Genomic DNA, 25,484 nt, shown 5'->3' on the forward strand with positions numbered 1-25,484 from the left:
CAACTAACATTGACCTTGAATCAATTCGAGGGCTCGAGCCAGGATCGGGCTCGAACCAAGATCACGGGCTCTAGTCGAAATCAAGCTCAAACCAAAATCGAGGGTTCTAAGCAAGATCGAGCTCGCAAACAAAAGCCGTTGCAATCCCACTAGAGAGAATCTTGGCAGAAATTATGAAAAAACTGACTTATCATGGGTCTCCCACTGAATGTTTATTTTATCATGCTTAGAGCCAAATCCCTCCACTATAAAATGGCTTGGTTACCATTTCTGTAAAACAAGTTTTTTCTCAGGCTTACATTGTAATAAAAGTGCTATATTCTTCTACAGTAAAGAATCGTTCTTTCAGATTTATTAGATTGATTCTATTTGTTGAATCCTAAGATTCATTGTTCCTGACAACCTTATCTATTTCGCTTTCTCTGCAATCTATATTTACATTTCTATTTATCCTTATATTTTATGTTAAGTTACGCCACATATCCTCGAAACTGCGTATAAATTCAACTCTATCCATTTTTCGAGTAAACAGTTTGGCGCCCACCGTTGGATCGAGGATAACAGTAGTTATTTGATACAAATCTGAAAAAACACGCTATTGTGCTTTGCACTTATTTCCTAAAACATCTTGAATTTCGGATCAGCTACGAATGACCACCAATCAAATGGCTTCACTGATCGATAATGAAGCTGGCCTTCAAGATGAAACCAACAACTTGGCACCCGGGGCCGGAAGGCCAATTAACAATGGCACCGAGGCTCGAATCGAAGTACCCGAAATACCATTGGATGTCAATTCACAAATAGCTTTGGAGGCGAATCAACGCTCCGAACCGGAAAGAAGCATTCAGGGCGGTACTCGATCCGTAGCCCGAGACACCCAAAACGCGGGGGAAATCGGGGCCAGCTTACGTATGATCTTCGAGATGCTACAAGCCCAACAAGTAGCAATAGCTCAGCTACAGAGCCAAACTCACGCACAAAGCAGGCCGGATTCCAATCCACTTCGAGAAGTCACCCCCAGAATAGAGCCCGCCATAGTGAAATCTAACGAGCAAGAATCGGGGACTACTCCCGGAATTACTAAATTGCTCGAGAAACTCACAAAACGAGTCGAAGCCAACAACAAGAGGGTGGAAACGTATAATTCCAGGGGCGATCAAATCCCTGGGGCTCCACCAATGATAAAGGGGCTTGATTCAAAAAAATTCATACAAAAGCCTTTTCCGTCGAGTGCGGCGCCGAAGCCAATCCCCAAAAAATTCCGTATGCCTGAAATTCCCAAATATAACGGTACGACCGATCCTAACGAATATGTCACCTCTTACACATGTGCCATAAAAGGCAACGATTTGGAGGACGATGAGATCGAATTCGTGTTGTTGAAAAATTTCGGGGAGACCCTCTCGAAGGGAGTGATGATTTGGTACCACAATTTACCGCCGAATTCCATCGATTCTTTTGCCATGTTAGCAAATTCGTTCGTAAAGGCACATGCTGGTGCCATAAAGGTTGCAACAAGGAAATCAGACCTCTTCAAAGTAAAGCAAAGAGAGAATGAAATGCTGAGGAAATTTGTATCCCGATTTCAAATGGAACGCATGGAATTACCCCCGGTCAAAGACGATTGGGCCGTACAAGCTTTCACCTAAGGGTTGAACGAGCTAAGTTCGACAACATCACATCGGCTGAAACAAAATTTGATCGAGTATCCAGCGATAACTTGGGCAGATGTACACAACCGATACCAATCGAAAATTAGGGTCGAGGATGATCAGTTGGGAGCTCCTTACGGACCCGTTCATAAGAATAGGACAATTACTAAAAACAAAAAGGAGATCGACAGAGAATAAAGGTCGAACAGAGACCGATATCGACCGTATGTCGCAGATTGGGTGAGCAACGGTTCAGCACGCAATGCAGTACAGAACAATCGAAGGATTGATCGAGGACAAAATTCTCGGGGGCTTATGAGTAAGAGCGGCTTCGATAAATGTGCCGATCCTATAGAAGCACCTCGATTATCAGAATATAACTTCAGCGTTAATGTATCCGCTATCGTGTCAGCCATCGGACGCATCAAAGACACTAAATGGCCTCGACCCATGCAGACCGATCCTGCCCGAAGAAATCCCAATCAAACGATATCATGGTACCCATGGCCACAGAGCGGAAGATTGCAAGCAACTAAGAGAGGAAATAGCTCGCTTATTTAACAAAGGGCACCTTTGGGAATTTCTGAGTGATAGGGCGAAGAACAATTTTAAAAATAGGGATTTCAGCAAGCAAAACGAGCAAGAAGAACCGCAACACGTCATCCACATGATCATTGGCGGCATCGATACCCCTCAGGGACCAGTGCTTAAATGCACTAACACATCGATGGTGAGGGAAAAGCGATCTCGGACTTAAGATTACGCACCCATGGGGACTTTGTCCTTTGATGATAAAGATGCAGAAGGGGTCATCCAACCTCATAATGACGCACTGGTAATATCCGTACTCATGAATAAAACTAAAATTAAGTGCGTGTTAATCGATCCAGGTAGCTTGGCCAACATCATCCGATTGAAGGTAGTAGAGCAGCTAGGCCTACAAGATCAGATCGTACCCGCAACTCTGGTTCTAAACGGGTTCAATATGGCATGTGAAACCACCAAAGGTGAGATAATCCTACCAATAAACGTGGCCGGAACCATCCAGAAAACAAAGTTTCAAGTGATCGAAGGCGATATGAGATACAACGCCCTTTTCGGAAGGCCGTGGATCCACAACATGAGAGCTGTACCTTCGACCCTACACCAGGCTCTCAAATTCCCGACATCGAGAGGTGTCAAAATGGTGTACGGAGAACAACCAGCCGCAAAGGAAATGTTCACCGTCGACGAAGATAAACCAACGTCCTCACTTTCACCGATAAAAGGATCGGTCCCGGAAGGAGAACGGGACACCAAATAGCAATCACAGACTTCGGCATCAACCCAGCCAGACAACCAGAAAATCAAAGAGGATGATGATCAAAGGGTCCCTCGATCTTTCGTGATTCCCGATGGCTCTGACGCCACCAAATCAAAAATCGAGGAGCTAGAGCAAGTCATATTAATCGAGCACTGGCCCGAGCGAAAGGTATACTTGGGAACGGGGTTGAGCCCTGAACTCAGGAAGAAACTCGTTCAATTTCTTATCGATAACATTGATTATTTTGCCTGGTCTTATTTAGATATAACCGGGATCCCGCCGGACATAACGACGCATCGGCTAAGTTTGGACCCCAGGTTCAGACCAGTAAAGCAAAAGAGAAGACCCCAGTCCGAGAGAAAGCACGCATTCATAAAGGACGAGGTAACCAAGCTTCTCAAAGTAGGGTCCATTCGGGAGGTGAAATATCCCGAATGGCTAGCCAACGTAGTTGTAGTCCCTAAAAAAGGGAACAAACTTAGAATGTGTGTGGACTATAAGGATTTGAACAAAGCATGCCCCAAAGATTCCTTTTCGCTGCCCAACATCGATCGCATGATCGATGCCACGGCCGGCCGTAAGAGATCCTCACTTTTCTCGATGCCTATTCCAGGTATAATCAAATCCAGATGAACCCGGAGGACCAGGAAAAGACTTCATTTGTCACCAAATATGGAACGTATTGTTATAATGTGATGCCCTTTGGGCTAAAAATGCAGGGGCTACTTACCAACGCCTAGTAAATAAAATGTTCAAAGAACAAATAGGAAAATTAATGGAAGTTTATATTGATGACATGTTCGTTAAGTCCCTGCACGCAGAGGACCATTTGACTCATTTGCAGAAAACATTCGAGATTTTAAGAAAATACAACATGAAGCTCAACCCCGAGAAATATGCTTTCGGGGTCGGTTAGGGCAACTTCCTCGGCTTCATGGTATCACATCGGGGAATAGAGATTAACCCCGATAAAATCAAGGCCATCGAAGACATCGTCGTTGTGGACAACGTGAAGGCCGTACAAAGGCGAACGGGTCGGATTACAGCCTTAGGCCGGTTCATTTCAAGATCATCTGACCGAAGTCACAAATATTTCTCTCTACTAAAAAAGAAGAACGATTTTGCTTGGACCCAGGAGTGTCAACAAGCATTAGAGGAACTAAAGCGATATCTATCAAGCCCACCACTACTTCACACTCCAAAAACAGACGAAAAACTTTGTTTGTACTTGGCAGTATCGGAAGTCGCCGTAAGCGGTGTCCTAGTTCGAGAAGAGCAAGGTACGCAATTTTCCGTTTATTATACGAGTCGAACCTTAGGAGAAGCGGAAACTAGATATCCGCTCCTAGAAAAATTGGCACTTGCACTGATAAGCACCTCAAGAAAGTTAAGGTCGTACTTTCAATGTCATCCCATATGTATGTTAACCACTTACCCGCTTCATAATATTTTGCACAAACCCGAGTTATCAGGCCGACTGGCGAAATGGGCCGTCGAACTCAGTGGGTATGATATCGAATATCAACCCCGCACAGCCATCAAGTCTTAAATTTTAGAAAACTTCATGGCCGATTTCACGCCAACCCTCGTACCCGAAGTCAAAAAAAAACTCCTGTTGAAATCAGGTACATCATCGGGGGTATGGATCCTTTTTACGGATGGGGCTTCGAACGTGAAAGGGTCCGGGCTGGGCATAGTTTTGAAACCACCCATGGGTAACACTATTAGGAAATCTATTAAAACTATCAGGTTGACTAACAACGAGGCCGAGTATGAAGCCATGATTGCAGGTCTAGAGCTAGCTAGAAACTTGGGAGCAGAAGTCATTGAAGCCAATTGCGACTCCTTGCTGGTGGTGAGTCAAGTAAAGGTAGAATGCAAAGGTATTTAGATAAACTGCTTGTCACTTTGCACCATTTCAAACAATGGACTTTACAACATGTACCACGGGAACAGAATAATGAGGCCGATGCGCTTGCGAATTTGGGGTCGTCGGTCGAGGTAGATAACTCGGGCTCGGGGAATGTTGTTCAACTTTCGAGATTGGTAATCGAAGAAGGTCACGCCGAAATAAATTCTACAAGCTTAACCTGGATTGGAAAAACAAGTATATTGAATACTTAGAGAGCGAAAAACTCCCATCGGACCCTAAAGATTCCAGAACCCTACGGACTAAAGCTGCTCGATTCACGTTGGCTTCGGACGGAACGCTGTACCGAAGAACATTCGATGGACCGTTGGCAGTATACTTGGGTCCGGGAGATACCGATTACATCCTACGGGAAGTGCACGAGGGTACTTGCGGGAATCACTCTGGAGCCGATACATTAGTTCAAAAAATAATCAGAGCAGGGTATTATTGGATCGATATGGGCAAAGATGCGAAGGAATTTGTTCGTAAATGTGACAAATGTCAAAGGTTTGCACCGATGATCCACCAACCCGGAGAGCAACTCCACTCAGTCCTATCCTCATGGCCATTCATGAAGTGGGGAATGGATATCGTCGGCCCTCTGCCATCGACCCCAGGTAAAGCCAAATTCATTTTATTTATGACTGATTATTTTTCTAAATGGGTTGAAGCACAGGCGTTCGAGAAAATAAGAGAGAAAGAAGTTATAGACTTAATTTGGGATCATATCATATGCCGATTCGGGATACCCACCGAAATAGTGTGTGACAATGGAAAACAATTCGTTGGCAGCAAAGTAACAAGATTCCTTGAAGACCACAAGATAAGAAGGATACTATCAACGCCATACCACCCCAGTGGGAATGGACAAGCCGAATCAACGAACAAAACTGTCATTCAAAACTTAAAGAAGAGGTTGAATGACGCTAAAGGGAAATGGAGAGAAATCCTGCTCGAAGTCCTTTGGGCATATCGGACGACGTCAAAATCCAGTACGGGGGCGACCTCATTCTCCTTAGTATATAGGTCCGAAGCATTGATACCAGTCGGAGTTGGTGAACCCAGTGCCAGATTTTGATTCGCGATGGAAGAATAAAATAACGAGGCTATGAATACCAGCCTCGAACTGTCGGACGAAAGACGAGAAGCTGCTCTTGTCCAATTAGCCGCCCAAAAGCAGCGAATCGAAAGATATTATAATCGAAGAACCAAGCTCTGCCATTTCAAGCCTGGGGACTTAGTGTTAAGAAAAATTACCATCAATACCCGAAATCCGAACGAAGGAAAACTAGGACCGAATTGGGAAGGACCATATCAGGTGCTCGAGAACATCGGAAAGGGATCGTACAGGCTCGGCATTATAAACGGCAAACAGCTATCAAGCAGCTGGAATGTATCACATCTAAAACGGTACTACTGCTAAGGTATGACCTTTTCATATTTGTTTATATTTCAAAACTGACCTCTGCAGAAGTCCGAACAAGGGCTAAGATGGATCTCTCGCTTGAAAGCACGCGTTGCACTCTTTTTCCCTTAGACCGGTTTTATCCCAAATGGGTTTTTCGGCAAGGTTTTTAATGAGGCAACCATTGATTGTGCAGCATTTACAACAATATCTGATGCCTCGCAAGAGAGTTATTTCACAACAACAGGGTTCCAATAGGAAAAATTGTAAGAGCCAAATGGTCGAAGCGAACCATGCTCATATAGATTAGCCCGAACCCAGGCATGTAATAACGTGCGAAGAAAGTTCTCTTCTTTATCAGCATCTTATATCCAAGGAAAATTCCTCTATTTTGAGATTTGTTATGCAATCAGAATTAAGATAAACTCGACCACTAAGCCTACGGGCTACTTTTATTTCGAGTTCGAGCAAACACTCACTCGACCATTACTCCTACGGGCTACATTACTTCGAGTTTGAATCATTCACTCGACTAAGCCTACGGGCTACTTTTATTTCGAGTTCGAGCAAACACTCACTCGACCATTACGCCTATGGGCTACATTACTTCGAGTTCGAATCATTCACTCGACTAAGCCTACGGGCTACTTTTATTTCGAGTTCGAGCAAACACTCACTCGACCATTACGCCTACGGGCTACATTACTTCGAGTTCGAATCATTCACTCGACTAAGCCTACGGGCTACTTTTATTTCAAGTTCGAGCAAACACTCACTCGACCATTACGCCTACGGGCTATATTACTTCGAGTTCGAATCATTCACTCGACTGAGCCTACGGGCTACTTTTATTTTGAGTTCAAGAAAACACTCACTCAACCATTACGCCTATGGGCTACATTACTTCGAGTTCGAATCATTCACTCGACTAAGCCTACGGGCTACTTTTATTTCAAGTTCGAGCAAACACTCACTCGACCATTACGCCTACGGGCTACATTACTTCGAGTTCGAATCATTCACTCGACTAAGCCTACGGGCTACTTTTATTTTGAGTTCGAGCAAACACTCACTCGGCCATTACGCCTATGGGCTACATTACTTCGAGTTTGAATCATTCACTCGACTGAGCCTACGGGCTACTTTTATTTCGAGTTCGAGCAAATACTCACTCGACCATTACGCATACGGGATACATTACTTCGAGTTCGAATCATTCACTCGACTAAGCCTACGGGCTACCTTTTATTTTGAGTTCGAGCAAACACTCACTCGACCATTACGCCTACGGGCTACATTACTTCGAGTTTGAATCATTCACTCGACTACTAAACCTACGGGCTACTTTTATTTCGAGTTTGAGCAAGCACTCACTCGACCATTATGCCTACGGGCTATATTTCTTCAAGATTGAATCATTGACAACTAATAAGCCTAAGGGGTACATTGCTCCAAGTTTGAGTAAGCGCTCGCTCGGTTACAGAGGCTACGAAGTCCAAATTTGATTAAGTTGTTCAAATCATTGTGAAAACATTCATAAGGCGTGAATAAATTCCTCATAAGACAGGAAACAAAAGCAGAAGCAAGTCGGCAAAAAAGGAGATATATCTATATACAAATTTATCTGCATGGGTGATTACAACGTAAAAACTAAAAACTAAACTTCTCGGTCAGGAGCGGTCTCTTCTTTATCAGGCTCCCCCCCATTTTTGGATCCGCCCTTGCTCCCATCATCATCATTATCGTCATCATCATCGCCATAAAAAACCAGAGCTTCAGCATCGGCTTCGAGTTCTTTGGCCCTTTTTATCTCTTCAGCGAGATCGAAACCACGAGCATGGATCTCCTCGAGAGTTTCCCTTCGGGATCGGCACTTAGCAAGTTCGGCGACCCAATATGCTCGAATATCGGCGGACTCGGCTACCTCTCTTTCCTGGACTTAGGCGGCTTCAGCATCGGCCCGATAGATGGCCACGAGCGCATCCGCATCGACCTTTGCCTTTTCGGCATCAGATTCGGCCTTGGCAAGTACATAGGCCAACCGAGCCTCAAGCTCCTCAATTCTTCTTGCTTGAACCAGGACTTTTTCCTTCATTTTCTAAAGTTGGGTTTCGGACGATGATAACTGGGCTCGAGCAGTCTCTTTTGCTGCAGCAAAGCGGTCCATACCTTCTTTCCACCGCAAAGACTCTGTTCTTATCACGTCGACCTCCTCACGAAGCTTCCCGATCATCTCGATTTTTTGCTGCAACTGTGAGACCGAAATGTTAGCTATAGTCCCGGTATCAAGCCCATAGGCTTTCAAAAGCATCATTACCTGCTCAGAAAAATCGGTCTGATATCGATAAGCCTTGGCCAGCTCAGCTCGGAGGTCTTTTACTTCCTCTTCTCTCTGCCCTAAGGAAAGTCTAAGGGAGTTCCTCTCGTCAGTAGCCCATTGTAGGTCGGCCTCGTATCGATGCAGCTCATTTTGGGATCGAGAACATTGTTCTCGATGAACTACCGTTGCCTACAAAGAAACAAGAAGTGAAGTTAACGAAAAATGAACATAAAGGCAGTACCGACAAAATAATTTTAAAGCTTACCTGATTCAAAACCTGCCGCACCCCGTGAAAAAGATCCGCTTCATCACCAACACCGGCAACGTCCTCAATGCCGATAAACATGTCACGAAAGGGATCTTCTTCATCATGGGGCCTGTCTAGATCGAGGGCTCCCATATCTTGAGCTTCCCAAATCACCCCTGCGGAAAAAGCGGGAAAGGTAGGCGAATCCTCGATTGCTGCTGCCCCAAATGAATCGCCTGGAGCATTCTCCTCGGTTCAAAGGGGTTCGAGGGCCTCTTCGGTCATATCCCCTGCCGGTTGGCTCCGATGAGATGCGTCTTCGATATCCGATAGTTCGGGGACTCTACCCGAATCTTTCTCTGGTATATCCTCAGTTCGAGGCGGAGCCTCATAGAGCATCATCGATCTAGCCGCCGATAAGGCATCAGTGGTCCTCTTCATTCGGACCGCCAGTGCGGACTCATCATTTTCTCTTTCTTATTCTTCATCTTTATCCCTTAGATGCAGAACAGATTCCACAGTCAAAGGAATGACATTCTTGTTCGGTTTATGAGCCATCCTCTTCTTCGGTTTTGGATCTTCGGGAACGGAGGCTCTTTTCCTTTTATTTTCCTTCACTGGCTTTGGGACAGAGGCCGAAATTTCCTCCTTATTGGACAAGGGCCTCAAAACCGCGTCTTTACCCAAACCTGCATATGGAAAACCTTAATAAAATATTTTGAAAACCACCTCTTTCGGATCACCAAAGAGTACGAGAAATGAGCTTACCGTGATTTTTGGCCTCCCACCGACCCTTTGACAAATCATGCCATGAGCACTCAGCGTATGTGGAGGTCGAAACAAGGGCTCGTACCCAGTTCTTGAGATCGGGAACTGCTCTGGGCATCCAGGGAACCACTACATCACAAAAAGAGGAGTGCCGATGAGAGAATAAATGAAAGAACAAAGTAGAAGTAACAGCAAGAATACACTTACGTTTCATATTCCACTCCTCGGGAAAGGGCATCTTTTCAGTCGGAATCAGGTCCGAAGTCCTTACTCGAACGAACCTGCCCATCCAACCCCGGTCCCTGTCCTCGTCAATACTCGAGAACAGAGCCTTGGTAGCCCGACGCTAAAGTTTTATTAACCCTCCTCAAAAAAGTTAAGGACGGTACAATCGGATAAGATGGTCGAGGGTGAACGTCATCCCCTCGATTTTGCTCATAAAATATCGGATCAGGATAACGATCCGCCACAAAGAAGGATGGACCTGGCCTAGGATTACCTGGTATTGTCGACAGAAGTCAATAATAACGGAATCGAGGGGACCTAAAGTGAAAGGGTAAGTATACACATTCAAAAACCCTTTCACGTAAGAAGTGATATCTTCGTCAGGGGTAGGAATTATTATTTCTTTTTCACCCCAATTGCAATCCTTCTTTAGCTGTTTGAGGTGCTTTTCGGTTATCGAACACATGTACCTCGATACCGGCTCACACCGGCCAGGGACCGATGAACCTTTATCGACCTTAAAATCTGAAGTAAGAACACACGCCCCGGGAACACACTCCTCAGACCGTGGTTCTGCCGGTGTCTCATCGGCGGCACACTGTGAAGATGAAGCCTTCTCTTTCTGAGGAATGGTTTGTGATGTTTTCGCCATTTTCGAATTCAAAGGTGAGGAATAGAAGAAAGTGACAAAGATTTGGTAGAATTGAAGAGGGGCTTTTGCAGAAAGAAATCACAGATTTACTGGTAAGTTGGAGAGTACGAAGAAGAACTTGGGAAATTTGGAAGATAGAAGATGTAAAAGTGGTAAAAGATAAAAGAAAGGGTTATTTATAGGTTCAAGCGATGGCGGTTCAGTATCAACGGTGGCCGACCACCGCCTGACATGTATTAAATGCCTTGAAAGACTAAACCGACGGGACAACTACTAGATGCGTCATGGTCGAACCCGAGGGAAACGTCAGGTTATAATCCGATCGAGCCTTTAAAAAATTTTATCGTTTCTCGCCACATTCTTTCTGAGAAACGAGGGGACTATCTGTATACGGTCGAAATAGATTTCGGCCTTAGCACGTCCGATCGAGTTCGAATGATGATCTATCGAAGTAAGATCCCGAAGGTGGAACAAACTAACCTCGAACTCAGAGAGACCGATCCATGTCGAGTTTGATATCATTATCAAGCTCGAATCGAAATCGAACCATGATGCATAGTAGATCTATCATGCTGATAATCCAGAGACCAACCAACATTGACCTCGAATCAATTCGAGGGCTCGAGCCAGGATCGGGCTCGAACCAAGATCACGGGCTCGAGTCGAAATCAAGCTTAAACCAAAATCGAGCTCGCAAACAAAAGCCGTTGCAATCCCACTAGAGAGAATCTTGGCAGAAATTGTGGAAAAGCTGACTTATTATGGGTCTCCCACTGAATGTTTATTTTATTATGCTTAGAGCCAAATCCCTCTACTATAAAATGGCTTGGTTACTATTTCTGTAAAACAAGTTTTTTCTCAGGCTTACATTGTAATAAAAGTGTTATATTCTTCTACAGTAAAGAATCGTTCTTTCAGATTTCTTAGATTGATTCTATTTGTTGAATCCTAAGATTCATTGTTCCTGACAACCTTATCTATTTCGCATTCTCTCTGCAATCTATATTTACATTTCTATTTATCCTTATATTTTGTGTTAAATTACGCCGCGAAACTGCGTATAAATTTAACTCTATCCATTTCGGGTAAACACGTTTATTATTATCACCGGAGCAAGCATGATTCATTCAATGAGAGAGAGAGAGTGTGTGCGCGCTCCAGCTTTGCAGAGAGTTGTACTAACTACATAGCACAGCAATACTCCAAAACCAATAGCCCCCATTTCTGAATTTCACCTTAGATTATTTACCGACTTACCCCATCACCATCCCCCACATACACATATATATACATTCCAAATTTACACACCTAACCATTTCATCTTTTTCCTTGTTTTGTCACTACATGCTTCCCAGTCGATGAAAAAATTGCTGGTACAGGTCAGTACTGACAAAAGATATTAAAAAACAAAACAACACAACTCGCCATGGCAGAATTTGGCCGTACCACATTTGTCATCATCAGTGTCCCTTAAACAATAATTTCACCATCTCTCTCACACACACACACACACTTAGTGATCTATGTATCATTGTTCTTTCTCGCTAATTTCACCATATTCTGGACGTCCTATACGTAAGTGTAATTTCTGTTAAACATGTTCATGTTTTCTTCTTCCATTTCCACTTTCTAGACACTAGCTACTACATGCATTACTGGTTTGCAGCTCCGCTTGGTGTTTCGCATATGGGTTTTTAGTTTTCTTCTTGTTTCTATCGAATTTTCTTAAATAATCATTTGTTTCCTTAGCTTCTCCTGCTTGTTCAGAAAACACTCAAGATTTGAGAAAAAGGTTAATTGAGATTCTTGATTCTAATTAGCCTTAGGCTTTGATTTGTGACTTTTGCATGTCATGGGTTTAAGGGTTGGAAACAGCTTTCTTGTAGAAAGGCAAGCAAAAGACCGCATACAGTGTCTACTTTCCCACCCCGGGGCCCGGGCTGATGTAGTTAAGGACTTATGGTTCATTCGAACCCAATAGCTTTGTCTCGGACCCTTTATATGCATTAAAAAATAAATAATTACAACTGATAGATTTCGGACCGAGAAGTCAAATGGGCTGTGGTAGAATTCTGAACTGGAACCTATAATGTTCAAACCTTGGATCGTCTCTGTTTATCCCTATCCTTTGAACTAGAGGGGAAGCACTTTGTGTAATGGGAACACTCTTATATTAGTATGTAACACTCCATTTCTTGATCTGTTGCATTGGTTACTGCCTTTTCCTGATCAGTATGCATGTGGTTTGAATTCTTGTTTGAATTATGCAGATTGTTGAGCTTCAAGCATGTCAACACCATCTGTGGATGTATCTCAGAATGGTACTTTAAAGAATTATGACTCTTGCAGTAGTAGTGTGGCCGAATTGGATGATATTGATTTCTCGAGGATACCTAGGCCAAGAAACTTGAACATTGAGAGGAAGGGCTCACTCGATGAGAGGTCCTTCAGTGAAGCTCAGATGATGGGAAACTCTCCTCCTCCCCCTTCCAGAGCAGAATATTATTCCCGCGGTTTGGACCACTTTGATTCTGTCCATTCACCAGCAAAATGGTCTGGTTTTACCACTCCAAGGTCACCTTTTGGGGCAGAGCCACATCCGATGATCGCTGAGGCTTGGGAAGCTTTGAGGCGTTCCTTGGTGCACTTTCGGGGGCGTCCTGTTGGGACTATTGCCGCGTTAGACAGTTCAGATGAAAAGCTTAACTACGATCAGGTGAAGCCTTCATAATATATATCCTGTGTAGAGCACTAGAATTTTCATTTCTGCTGGGACGCTTGCTTTGTCATTGCAAATTATGGATCAGTGAGTGGTGCATTAGCTTTTGATTGGAATGAATTGGGTCTCGAGTAGAGCACTAGAATTTTCATTTCTGCTGGGACGCTTGCTTTGTCATTGCAAATTATGGATCAGTGAGTGGTGCATTAGCTTTTGATTGGAATGAATTGGGTCTCGAGTAGAGTGAAATGTATATAGACGCTTCATATAGCCTACCTCGACTTGTGTAAGAAGATTGAGACATAATTGTTTAATTGAAGCTTGTGGACAGCTAATTTATTTGTGGTCTAAGGAAGAATTGTCTGTTACTTAAGTTTGGATTCACAGAATCCTGTAATGCTGATTTACAGTTTGATAAGTTACCTTGTAGAAAATTGTATGATAATCACTTTAATCTAATAATTTTGTGTGCTTAGATTATAGGAAAAGGCTTAATACCTGCAGATGGATCTTTGTACTCTGCATTCTAAGTAATAAACTTTGATGTGTTTTACATTTGGAAACCGTATTCAAACAGGATGATATATCTGTGTTATTGTTGGGTTGCTGAAGAACAATGATAAATTAAATTAAGATCTTTTACTCGTAGGGGAATGTTTGGCTTGCTACAAGCTGGGTTCAGGGACTGCAGCCAGCTGCATCCTTTGTAGTCGTTAGCTCTCTCTTGACAGATCAGGAGATTCCACTATATTCCTGACTGTGGTTTCTAGTCTGATGAGTTCTGATTTCCTTTTCCTAGAGCATCCAATATAATCTCCAGCACCAGAAGGAGCGCAGTGTCTCTCCTCGTCCAATTTTAATGGATCAATGCACTCACTATTACATCTTCTGTGGCACTGCATTCCTCCTTGTAAACTGCCGGTTTGAATCTGGAATAGATAGTCTCCAATCTTCTGTCATCCAGTAATTGCATGACACGGGAGGAGTTCTCCTATATACACTCATAAAGATTCTGGCCCTTTAGTAATTGAGTTTTACAAAAATCATTGTTGAAAATGCTCTTCTGGAAGATCCTTTTGTCTAAATGATATAAATACTTTTGAAGTGCTTTTTGGTAGTATACGACATTTTAATTTGTAGCTGAGGTTTAACTAGCCACATTCTTTCATGTTCAAGATGTTTATTAATGTTCATCTGTATCTCCAGGTGTTTGTCAGAGACTTTGTTCCAAGTGCATTGGCTTTTTTAATGAATGGGGAACCTGAAATCGTAAAAAATTTCATCTTGAAAACTCTTCGTCTTCAGTCATGGGAGAAAAAGATAGATCGATTCCAACTGGGGGAGGGTGTAATGCCAGCTAGTTTCAAAGTGCTCCATGATCCAGTCAGGAATACAGAGACATTAATGGCAGATTTTGGTGAGAGCGCGATAGGAAGAGTGGCTCCTATTGATTCTGGATTTTGGTGGATTATATTACTTCGTGCATACACGAAATCGACAGGGGATACTTCCTTGTCTGAGATGCCTGAATGTCAGAAGGGAATGCGCCTGATACTTAGTTTATGCCTTTCAGAAGGGTTTGACACATTCCCGACTCTTCTTTGTGCTGATGGATGCTGTATGATTGATCGTAGAATGGTGAGTTTTCCTGCTGTTCGTACACAATTGTTGTGAAGTGATTTATATGCACTCACTTTGGGCTTGTGAGCTTGATATACTAAAATGTTAATGGAGGTTTATACAAATTCATGTGTATTCCTCTTCTATATAGACGCGATCTCATATTTGCAGACATGATTTTCGTATCATGGGGGGCTTTAACAGATGCTCCTTTTAGTTCCTGGAGTTGTTAGCTAATTGGATTTTCATTCTCCATTTCTACCTAGTAATTTTATTATTTTATTGTTGCCTCTTCTGGACTTAAGAAGTGCCCTATGAAATTCTTAGGTCTGTTTCAAAGATAGGTTTCTTACAGCTGTAGAAATGTTTGTTAACGCGGTATGGGAATCTGCGATTATGCCGAAAAAAGAAAAACTTGAGAGACAACAACTAAGTGGGTGTAGGATTCATAAAACAAAAAAATTGTTTCCTTGTGTATTGCCCCTATTTGTTGGGCTAAATTGCCATTCTCCAGAAATATGTATGAATTTCTTCAAAAGTGTTTCCTTGTGGTGATTTCTGTGTTCATATAGGAATTTTGCTTAAGCTCACTCCATCTAGATCTACTGATGTTGCTTGGTTGGTGATATCAAATGCCTTTGTAATACTAATATTTAAAAGTGGCTATTTGATAATAAAGATCGGAACCAATTTGCTTCTAGAATTTGTTCTATCATGTCAAAACAGAGAAAATAAAGCCATCCTTTGAACCCAAGTGTTCTTGCAAAGGAAATTAAAGCGAGATCCCTACAAAAATTCTTTGCGCCCCAGAGGTTTTAGTGCTTGCCGAACCAAATAACAATACTTATAACTGAAGCATGTCTACCAGTAATCGGTAATCAGCTGAGTGTAAACATTGAATGTGTCCGAGAGCACTATTGCATACTATACACAGGCAAGTGAAGCAATCCTGAATTACATCTATATCTAGAGAAGTTCAGGACATGAATGGTATTCCCTTCTAAATCTCCTTGCGGTTTTTGGTTGTAAGCAGATCTCTTTCCTTCTCTCCTCTTTCTCATACAGACCTCGCATCGTCAGTGCTGAACTTATAATGTTTAATGCAACTAAGACAATTTGCTCTTCCATATTATTGTGCTTACCCTAAGTATGCATTTAATGTTCCAGTTTCACTGACTATATTGTGGTACATGAACATTGTCAGGGTGTTTACGGATACCCAATAGAGATACAAGCACTATTCTTCATGGCCTTAAGATGTGCACTTCTCTTACTCAAGCAAGATGTTGAAGGGAAGGAGTTCATAGAACGAATTGTAAAGAGACTGCACGCATTGAGCTATCACATGAGAACCTACTTTTGGCTCGATCTGAAGCAAGTTAATGACATATACAGATATAAAACTGAAGAATATTCCCACACAGCAGTCAACAAGTTTAATGTCATTCCCGATTCTCTTCCAGAATGGGTTTTTGATTTCATGCCACTTCATGGAGGCTATTTCATTGGAAATGTTGGCCCTTCAAACATGGATTTCCGATGGTTCTGCTTGGGCAATTGTATTGCAATTTTATCTTGCTTAGCGACCCCTGAACAGGAAACTAAGATCATGGATCTTATTGAGTCACGTTGGCATGAACTGGTAGGGGAAATGCCTTTGAAGGTTTGTTATCCAGCTATAGAGGGTCATGAGTGGCGGATTGTAACAGGATGTGATCCAAAAAATACTAGATGGAGCTACCATAATGGAGGTTCATGGCCAGGTACAATTGCATTAGTAATTTTCATCACAAAAAGAAAAGAAAAGAAAAGAAAAGATCAATTGGCTTAGTAGTGTTCCTTGGTGGATAGTGAAGTGTGAAATAAAATAGCGATGATCTTAATTGAAGAATGTTTCCTGATATTGTAGCTCACTTTTTAATCTAATCCTGTCTGTAAAACGGTGTACTTTGTTCAGATAAGTTTTGTTCTATTTTCCTGTAACACAACCAGCTAGTTGTTTCTCTAACCAACACTTCCTTGACATATATGTACTGCTCAGTCTGTTCATATGAAAGTTTCTTCTTGTATTTTTCCTTGTATGGCTTAACTTGAACATTTTTAAGGAACCTTATTCAGGTAATACAAGAATTATTTACTGCGTAATAGTCATGAAAAAAGTACTAATTTGCCACATGTTATCATTGGTAGTCTTGTGTACATTTTCAAGCATACTGCTCTGCTGATATTTATTTTTGTGTTTGGCGGCAGTGCTTTTATGGCTCCTCACGGCGGCGTGTATCAAGACTGGACGGCCCCAGATAGCAAGGCGTGCCATTGAACTTGCTGAAACGAGGTTGTCCAAGGATGGGTGGCCTGAATATTATGATGGAAAACTTGGGCGATTCATTGGGAAGCAAGCTCGGAAACACCAGACATGGTCAATTGCTGGCTACTTGGTGGCAAAGATGATGCTTGAAGACCCATCCCATGTGGGAATGGTTGCACTTGAGGAAGATAAGCAGCTGAAGCCTGTCTTGAAAAGATCAAATTCGTTTTGATTGTTATATCTCACCTGTTACACAAGTTTCTTCTAAGCTTTTAAATCGCATAACATTTCAGAATGTGGAGGAATACAAATGAAGTGCCAGAGCATCATAGAAGAAAGAACAGAAGAAAACAAGCAAAGGTCTTGTAGGGAAGTTACAAGTAAGATTGTTGTAGAATGCCATCAGTTTGCTTTACTCCGATTCTTTTCCTACCCACCCTGTAATTCTTCCGGAACTTAGTTTAGCAGCATTGGCAACAATCTACTTCTAATATGATCGCAAATGCTAATTGACATTTAGCTCTTAACATGGTCAACTTTGTGATCACTAACCTACTTAGACGTACTTGCATTTGCACATGTCTATTAATTTCTTAATCGTCAATCCCCAATGAACGATTAATGATGCTGATTCTTACATAAGCTTTGGTGCATATTGTTTAGCGACGTTCTGAACAACTTAATGCATCTTTTTCCTCTCCGCCCTCCTTTCTGGACTGTCATATTACAACTGAACTACATATTTCTCTCTTGAGGAAGAAATTCGTAATTTTTCAGTATAGAGGCTCTCACTTGTAAAGAATACTTAATAGAGCTTCAGTGCTAGATGCTCTCTCATTCCAGCAGCAGGATTGATGTAGCTTTCATTTCTTTTAGAGGCTCTCACTTGTAATCAGAATGCAGTACTAACTTCAAGTTTATTCACCACAAGGTATCTCTACATTTATGATCACCAAGATGTTGTTTCAAAAATACATCTTTTCACTTTTTCTTTAACTCCTTTTTCCTCATTTGACCAGTCTTACATGGTAATATTGCTTACATATCTAATGTACTGTTAGATTAACAACTAGGGCCGTTTGGTTCAAGGAATTAGGTAAATTATCCCGTGTATAAATTTTGGAATTAGATTTATCCCCTGTTTGGTTACAGGGGCAACTGGCAGATAGCCGTTCTCATGGATGTTATTTAGAGATTAGCCGATACTTATTTTGTCCTGAAATTTTAAACTAAAAATCTTAACTTCAGGATAACTCAACACATTTTTGTCCTGAAAAATGGCACGGAAAAATTAAATTTAGGATGCACTGGCTAATTCCTAAATAACAGCCTTTTAGAGTGGCTATTTGATGTCATTTCTACTTGGTTAGATGTATTAGCTAAAACCACTATTAATTTTTGTACAAAAATCTTGGTATAACTTATCCCGTATAGAAGGTGAAATTGATTATCATAGTGCCAGCATTCTCTTAACTTCTTATATCAATCCAGGAGAAAACCATAATGCACAACATATTCTTTATGCCAATAGCAATCAGCCGACTCAAACCGTGGTAGAAACCATCGAGAACTCTCCGAAATCCATTTGCACATAACCAAATTGTCACGCCCTGAACACGAGAAACGCATGTCACATAACCCGTCAAACCCAAGAGTACTTTATTGCTATGCTGCCCCAGCGCCACCGAGCTGACCCATTTCTTCAAATCCTCCTCAACTTCTCTTTAGGGTAACACTTCTCCCTATTGGTACACAACGATCCCAAATCCAAAACTCAATACAAAAGATCCTAGCACGAACCACGTAGCTTAGAAGCTCATAAACCACTGTATTTCCTCTGAAGCATCCCATAATGTCACAACCGAGATACCCACTTTGAAGAGAACTTCTGTGAATCTGAAGTTGTTTGTCTAACCCCTATGATACTGAAATGTAGAATTATTGATGACGCGGAAATACCGTAAGTCCCAGCATTATCCCATGCAAGTCTCAGATTATAATCATATAGAAGTTTCGTGGAACCCTTCAATACCACATATACATCTCAGGACAAAACTGATATAACACATGGCCCTGCAATCTGATCGTCGATAGTGGACTCTCCCACTTGGCACAAAGCCGCAGGACATCACATCCGATAATCCACAATACCCACCTTCACAGCTCGAACAACACCAATCATAAGATACCTCAAATCACCTACTAAGCGTATGCCCCTCCTCGGGACAGTCAAGCCCGTTTCCTCAAGTGCATCGAATGACAATATTACTTTTCACTGAATAGAAGACCCATACAACATACATAGTCTCGAGAACCACCAACTATCCTCAGATCAACACCCTTTCATGTCTCTACCACGATCGCGGCGATTTGGTAACCAATTAAATCTTCCAAGCTTGTACTTATCAATAAGATGCCAGAACCCGCTGCACCCCCACATGAACAACTGAATGATCTATTAATACATCCGCTTCCTCAGTCTGGAAAATACCTCGAGACAATGATCGAGCATCCGTGGCCCCCTCGTAGCCCATCCACAGCTTCACGAACCATTGGTGCATAGCCGATACCGAGTGCGCAATATAATACACGAGTGGATGCAAAAGAATATAAGATATACGCTTTAAGTTAAATCAATGCTGCACGATAAGGAATGAAAGAATGGAATTTCCTAACAGTTCTGTAGCCTCTCGAAGATAAGTACAGATGTCTCCGTACCGATCTGCGAGACTCTACTAAACTTGCTTATGGCTTGTAGAACCTATAGACCTAGAGCTCTGTTACCAACTTGTGGCGATCCCAATTTCCTACCTTAGGATGTCCTGATAAGCCTAACAACAAGGAAATATTACATAAATAACTACTAAAATTAGGAAATAAATCTCATAAGTCTTATAATAACTCCATATCAAAATCACTATACAACATTCTCAAAACCCAGTGAAACTGAGTCATAAGCTCTATAAAAGCATACTAAAACCTCTAATACAACACTGTCTTATAGAAGGATAAATAGTAATGAGAAGATAACTGAAGATGACTCCGAGGCCTGCGAACATCAAGCAGGAATACCTTGAAGTCTCAGGCCGCGCGGACACAACTCTCAACAACACGATCAAAAGGACCTGGATCTGCACAAAAATGTGCAGAAGCGTAGCATGGGTACACCATAACAGTACCCAATAAGTATCAAGCCTAACCTTGGTAGAGTTATGATGAGGCCAGGTCAAGACACCTACCAGAGATAGAAACCTGTACAAGATATAACATAAAACTAACAATGAAAGGATTATAATTTACAACTAACGACGAAGATAAATGGAAACTCAAATGCCAGCAAGAAGTAGACGGGTAATAGAATAGCAGCATAATCAGAACATCGATGGGATATGAATGAACTCAATAAGGAAAACATATAACAACTCAATTAATCAAATCATTCTCAACACATGGACTTGCAACAAGATTTACCCCGAGGTACCAATCCTTGAAATCACAAATCATGATCCACAATTTCCAAATCTTGCACGTATGGCACCTCGTGCCCGCAATAACAATCACCTTCACACGACAAAGTCCTCGTGCTACCACATACATTGCATCTGTATCAATATCAGTTAAGACGATCGAGAGATATATTTAAATACAATAAAGGTCATCCATAAACACTTCTAGGAAATCTTCCACCATGTCCGAGAAAATTGACATCATGCACCGTTGGAAGGTAGCCGGAGCGTTGCATAGCCCAAATGGCATCCGGCTAAAAGCAAAAGTCCCATATGGGCATGGGAATGTTGTCTTCTCATGATCTTCTAATGCAATATCGATTTGGTTATAGCCGAAGTATCCATCCAAAAAGCAATAAAATGACCTTCCCGCTAGCCGATCAAGCATTTGATCAATAAAAGGCATAGGGAAATGGTCTTTGCAAGTGGCACTGTTGAGCTTTCGGTAATCCATGCAAACTCTCCATCCGGTCACAGTCCTTGTTGGGATGAGCTCATTTTTCTCATTTTGGATAACGGTCATGCCTTCTTTCTTTGGCACACATTGCACCGGGCTCACCCAAGAACTATCGGCAATGGGGTAGACTACCTCGACGTCTAACCACTTGATGATTTCCTTCTTCACCACTTCCTGCATGGACGGGTTTAATCTTCTTTGGTGTTCCACACTAGGTTTGCTTCCTTGCTCCAATTGTATTTTGTTCTCACAGATTCCGATGGGAATCCCTCGGATGTCCGCTATTGTCCACCCAATGGCTTGTTGATGTTCCCTTAGGACATTCAATAAATGATCTACATGCACATCATTCAACAAGGAAGAAATGATTACCGGTAAAGTATTATTAGAGCCAAGAAATTTATACCTTAAGTATGGTAGAAGTGGCTTGAGTTCAAGTTGTGGTGGCTCAATAATTGAAGGCTTTGCTGGAGAAGTGGCTCTATTCTCTAAGTCAAGAGAAAGCTTCTTTGGTGCGTAAGTGTAAGACCCACGTCCTTCTAATGCATTCATCGATTCCATGTACCCCTCCATGTTTTCACCATCGAAATTTACCAATATCGCCGCCAAAGCCTCATCTAGGCATTCTTCTTCCATCTTCATTTCACTTGCGTCCTCTACCTCATCAACAAAATCAATGACTGAGATGCCTTCATATGCATTTGGCAACTTCATACCCTTATTTGCTTGGAAAGTGACCTCTTCATCATTAACTCGAAACTTGATTTCATTTCGTTCTGAATCCATAAGTGCTCTTCCGGTAGCAAGGAATGACCGCCCCAAGATGATAGGGATTTCTTTGTCAACGGCACAGTCAAGGATCAAAAAATCGGCTGGAAGGAGGAACTTTCCCACTTTCACTAGGACATCATCAATAATTCCCACTGGTCTTTTGATTGAACGATCGGCCATTTGCAACCTCATGCTTGTAGGTCTCTGCATGCTTAACCCCGCTTGCTTGTAAATGGTAAGTGGCATCAAGTTAATGCTAGCCCCATTGTCACAAAGAGCCCTTGCAAAATCTCGCAAGCCAATAGTGCATGGAATGGTGAATGCTCCCGGGTCTTATTTCTTTTCAACGGTGGTTGTTGCAATAATGGAGCCAAACCGGTGAGTCACATTCACCACTTCATTCTTAGTGGTTATTTTCTTGGTTATCAAGTCCTTGAAGTATTTAGCAAAACCCAGCATCTCTTGAAAGGCTTCCACAAATGGTATGTTCACCGACAATTACTTGAGAATGTCGTAAAAGTTTTTGAATTTGCTATCATCAACCCTCCAAGAAAGTCTTTGAGGGAATAGAGGGGAAGGTCTAGGAATTTCTGCTAGAGCTTTTGGTGTCTCTTTCGCCTTCCTTTACCCTTTTATGATTTTCTTCTTGGACTTTTACTCCTTTTGGGAGCTTTTCAACTTCAATAACAATACGCACTTCAACTTGTGCTTCAACCTCTTGCTCAAGATCATCTACTCCAACAATTTGTTCATTTTCTCCTTGAAGTACCTTTCCGCTTCGCGTGGTGATTGCCATGGAATAAGAAGTTGGACCACTCTCATTTCCTTTAGGGTTTGCAATTGTGTCACTTGGGAGTGTGCCCTTCGGCTTTGGATTATTCTCTCTTGACAAATCTCTCATTTGCATTTCTAGCTTTTGTATGGATGCGGTGTGTGACCCCACAAGTTCGGCCATATTTTTCATTGTAGTGTCGCCTCTTTCTTGATTTTGCAATATTCTTTCAAGTATGCTCTCCAACTTGGACTCACTTGAAGAACCTTCCTTATAATGCGATGAGTTAAAGTATTGCCCCTTTTGTGGAACATAGGGGTTTGAACTCCGGTTTGCATAGTTGTTGTTGTTGTTGCTCCAATTACCTTGACTTGATCCACCTTGATCATTGTGCCACTGTTGATGGCCTTGCCTTTGCGGGTCAGGCCTCCATTGATTTTGTTGGCGATAACCACCTTGAGAATTATGGACATAGTTTGCCTCCTCGCAATCTTCGTTTGACAAGGGTTGCACATCTTCTACAACATTTACCTTTTTAGTTTGGTTTTCAGTGAACATCTTGGTTAACACATTAATGTTTGTGTCAAGATCGGCAATTACTTGATCTCTCTCTTGGTTCTCCTTAATCATGTTGGTCAAAGAGGGAGTACCGTATGCAATTCCACCCGTGGTATCTTTCGAGTGCCAAGCTTGATTGTGTTCTACCATCTTGTCGAGAATTTGTGTGATCCTTATGAATGTTTTGTCCATAAAAGATCCATCCGCCGCATTCTTTGCTATGGATTGGTTCAACTGATCCAAACCCATGTAAAACTTTTCTAATAAGATTTTATCCGGAAAACCATGATTAGGCGACCTCACTAGGTATAGCTTGAACCGATCCCACACCTCATGTAGGTGTTCTCCCGGTAGTTGCTTGAAGAAGAAAATTTTATCCTTGAGCTCGGATTTCTTGCTTTGTGGGAACCATTTGGCTAGGAAAGCATGAATTAGTTCAGGCCAAGAGTGAATAGAGTGAGGTGGTAGATTTTGGATCCATTTCCTTGCCTCTCCAACTAGTAAGTACTTGAATACCCTCAGTATTAGGGCATCATTTGACACGTTGTTCTGTTTGTGCATCACACACACACCCAAGAAGTTTCTAAGATGTTGTGTTGGATCATCATCGGTAGAATTCCTAAAAAACCCCTCTGCTTTAAGTATTAGGATCAAACCATGTTCCACTTTGAAGGTAGCAGACTCAACTCGTGGAGGGACAATGGCATTTGTGTCCTCGATGTACTCATCTATATCCGCAAAAGGATTCTCTTCTTCGTCATACTCTGCCATGTTTATCTAGCACACCAAGCAAAGCAAGCAAAGTATGATGGAATAAAAATGTGAATTAAAGCACACACCAAATAGTAATTTCAAGACCGTATTCCCCGGTAACGGCGCCAAAATTTGATACGCTCAAATTACACTTTAATAAATAGTGTAAAGCGGTCGATGTCAAATATAATAACCCAACTAGGTTGGGGTCGAATCCCACAGGGAATAGGTGTGAAAAGGTTACTTGAGTAGTGTGAAACTTGACTTAATTTGTAATTCTGTTCCATTAGCTAAAAAAAAGAATGTTGTAATTGAGTGAAATGAAGACAAGTAATTAATTTGATTAAGAAAACCAAGGTTGTGTCCCCATTGATGGAATGTAATGCTACCGCTGTTAATATGATATATTTCTAATGGAAGGTTCTTTGATATGCAAATGGTTTCTAAGTGACTACCCAATATTTCCCAATAGTTGGGTAATATCTACTCTTTAAGATTTTCCCAAATGTAAAAGAGTTGCGATTGAAAATAATCAATTTATGCCAAATAGATCCCACTCATTCCTAGGCGATTCCATTAAACAAGGGTTAAAGCCTTGAGTTTTTTGATATCCAATTCTACCAAACCCTAGCCCACTTTTCCAAGTGAAGATAGAGTGAAATGGAATTAGTTAATGTTTGCAACCATTAATATCACATGAAGCATAAAAACTGAATAAATATCAACCAACCATTATATATATATTCAATGGTAAACACCCATTAACATTACACCCATCTAGGGTCCACAACCTTAGTAATTAAAACTAGCTACACATACTGAAATCTAAGAACAAAGCGATAAATAAAGTCATAAAGCTTATAAAGGTACATGATTCTTTTTTCAAAAGTCTCCAAAGCAATGGTGCATTCAATGCTCCAAAAGTAGTCTCTTTTTTTGACTTAGCTGCCCTACAAAAACCCTAATAAATCTATTTATAGTGGGCTAAAAGTCGGAGCCAAAATTGGACAAAAATAACCCTGCAGAGCATTTATGCGACCGCATACTGGTCGCAGATCACGTATGCGGTCCGCATATTATTCGAAATCATCGCATAATCTCATGTCTCCAAACCCAGATCTTGACCGCATTTCAATTATGGGTCCGCATATACATTATGCGACCTCATATTCTTTTGCATAAGTGCTTCTCAGCTTTCTTGATTTCAGTTTTGCGATCACTATGCGGTCCGCATAATCGTTATGCGACCGCATAATGGGTCGCATTTTTTTCTCTTCAGTTAACCAACAATCTGCTTCAGTCTGTGATGGTTTTGCGGTCCACATATGCATTATGCGACCGCATACTTGCATCATTTCTTCCCTTTTGTGGCCTTTTAACTTCTTTTCCATGTTTTTGGGTCCTCAAGCCTTATGCACTGCAAAACACCAAAACTTTATAAAAATTAACTAAAAATGCATTGAAAGATGAGCTAAAGTCTATGTAATTGGTATCAAATGTGCCAAAATTCTACGGCACATCACACACCATGAA

General features: G+C 41.8%; 1 protein-coding gene across 4 annotated transcripts; it reads left to right on the forward strand.

The window, feature by feature from the left end:
* The first annotated feature begins 11,844 nt into the window (after positions 1 to 11,844).
* On the forward strand, positions 11,845 to 17,661 carry LOC107781195 (putative alkaline/neutral invertase B). Of its 4 annotated transcripts, none has more exons than XM_075252379.1 (5): positions 11,845 to 11,866; positions 12,758 to 13,203; positions 14,413 to 14,844; positions 16,031 to 16,589; positions 17,077 to 17,661. In XM_075252379.1, exons 2-5 carry the CDS (start codon positions 12,775 to 12,777, stop codon positions 17,364 to 17,366), a joined length of 1,710 nt encoding a protein of 569 aa, XP_075108480.1. In that variant the 5' UTR covers positions 11,845 to 11,866; positions 12,758 to 12,774; the 3' UTR covers positions 17,367 to 17,661. The 4 variants fall into 4 exon arrangements, with proteins under 4 accessions (XP_075108480.1, XP_016457350.1, XP_075108479.1 ...); XM_016601864.2 differs by lacking the exon at positions 11,845 to 11,866 and adding an exon at positions 11,882 to 12,062; XM_075252378.1 differs by lacking the exon at positions 11,845 to 11,866 and adding an exon at positions 12,130 to 12,279.
* Positions 17,662 to 25,484: the final 7,823 nt, after the last annotated feature.

This window comes from Nicotiana tabacum, chromosome 4 (assembly GCF_000715075.1).
Source record: "Nicotiana tabacum cultivar K326 chromosome 4, ASM71507v2, whole genome shotgun sequence".
Lineage (NCBI taxonomy): Eukaryota > Viridiplantae > Streptophyta > Magnoliopsida > Solanales > Solanaceae > Nicotiana > Nicotiana tabacum.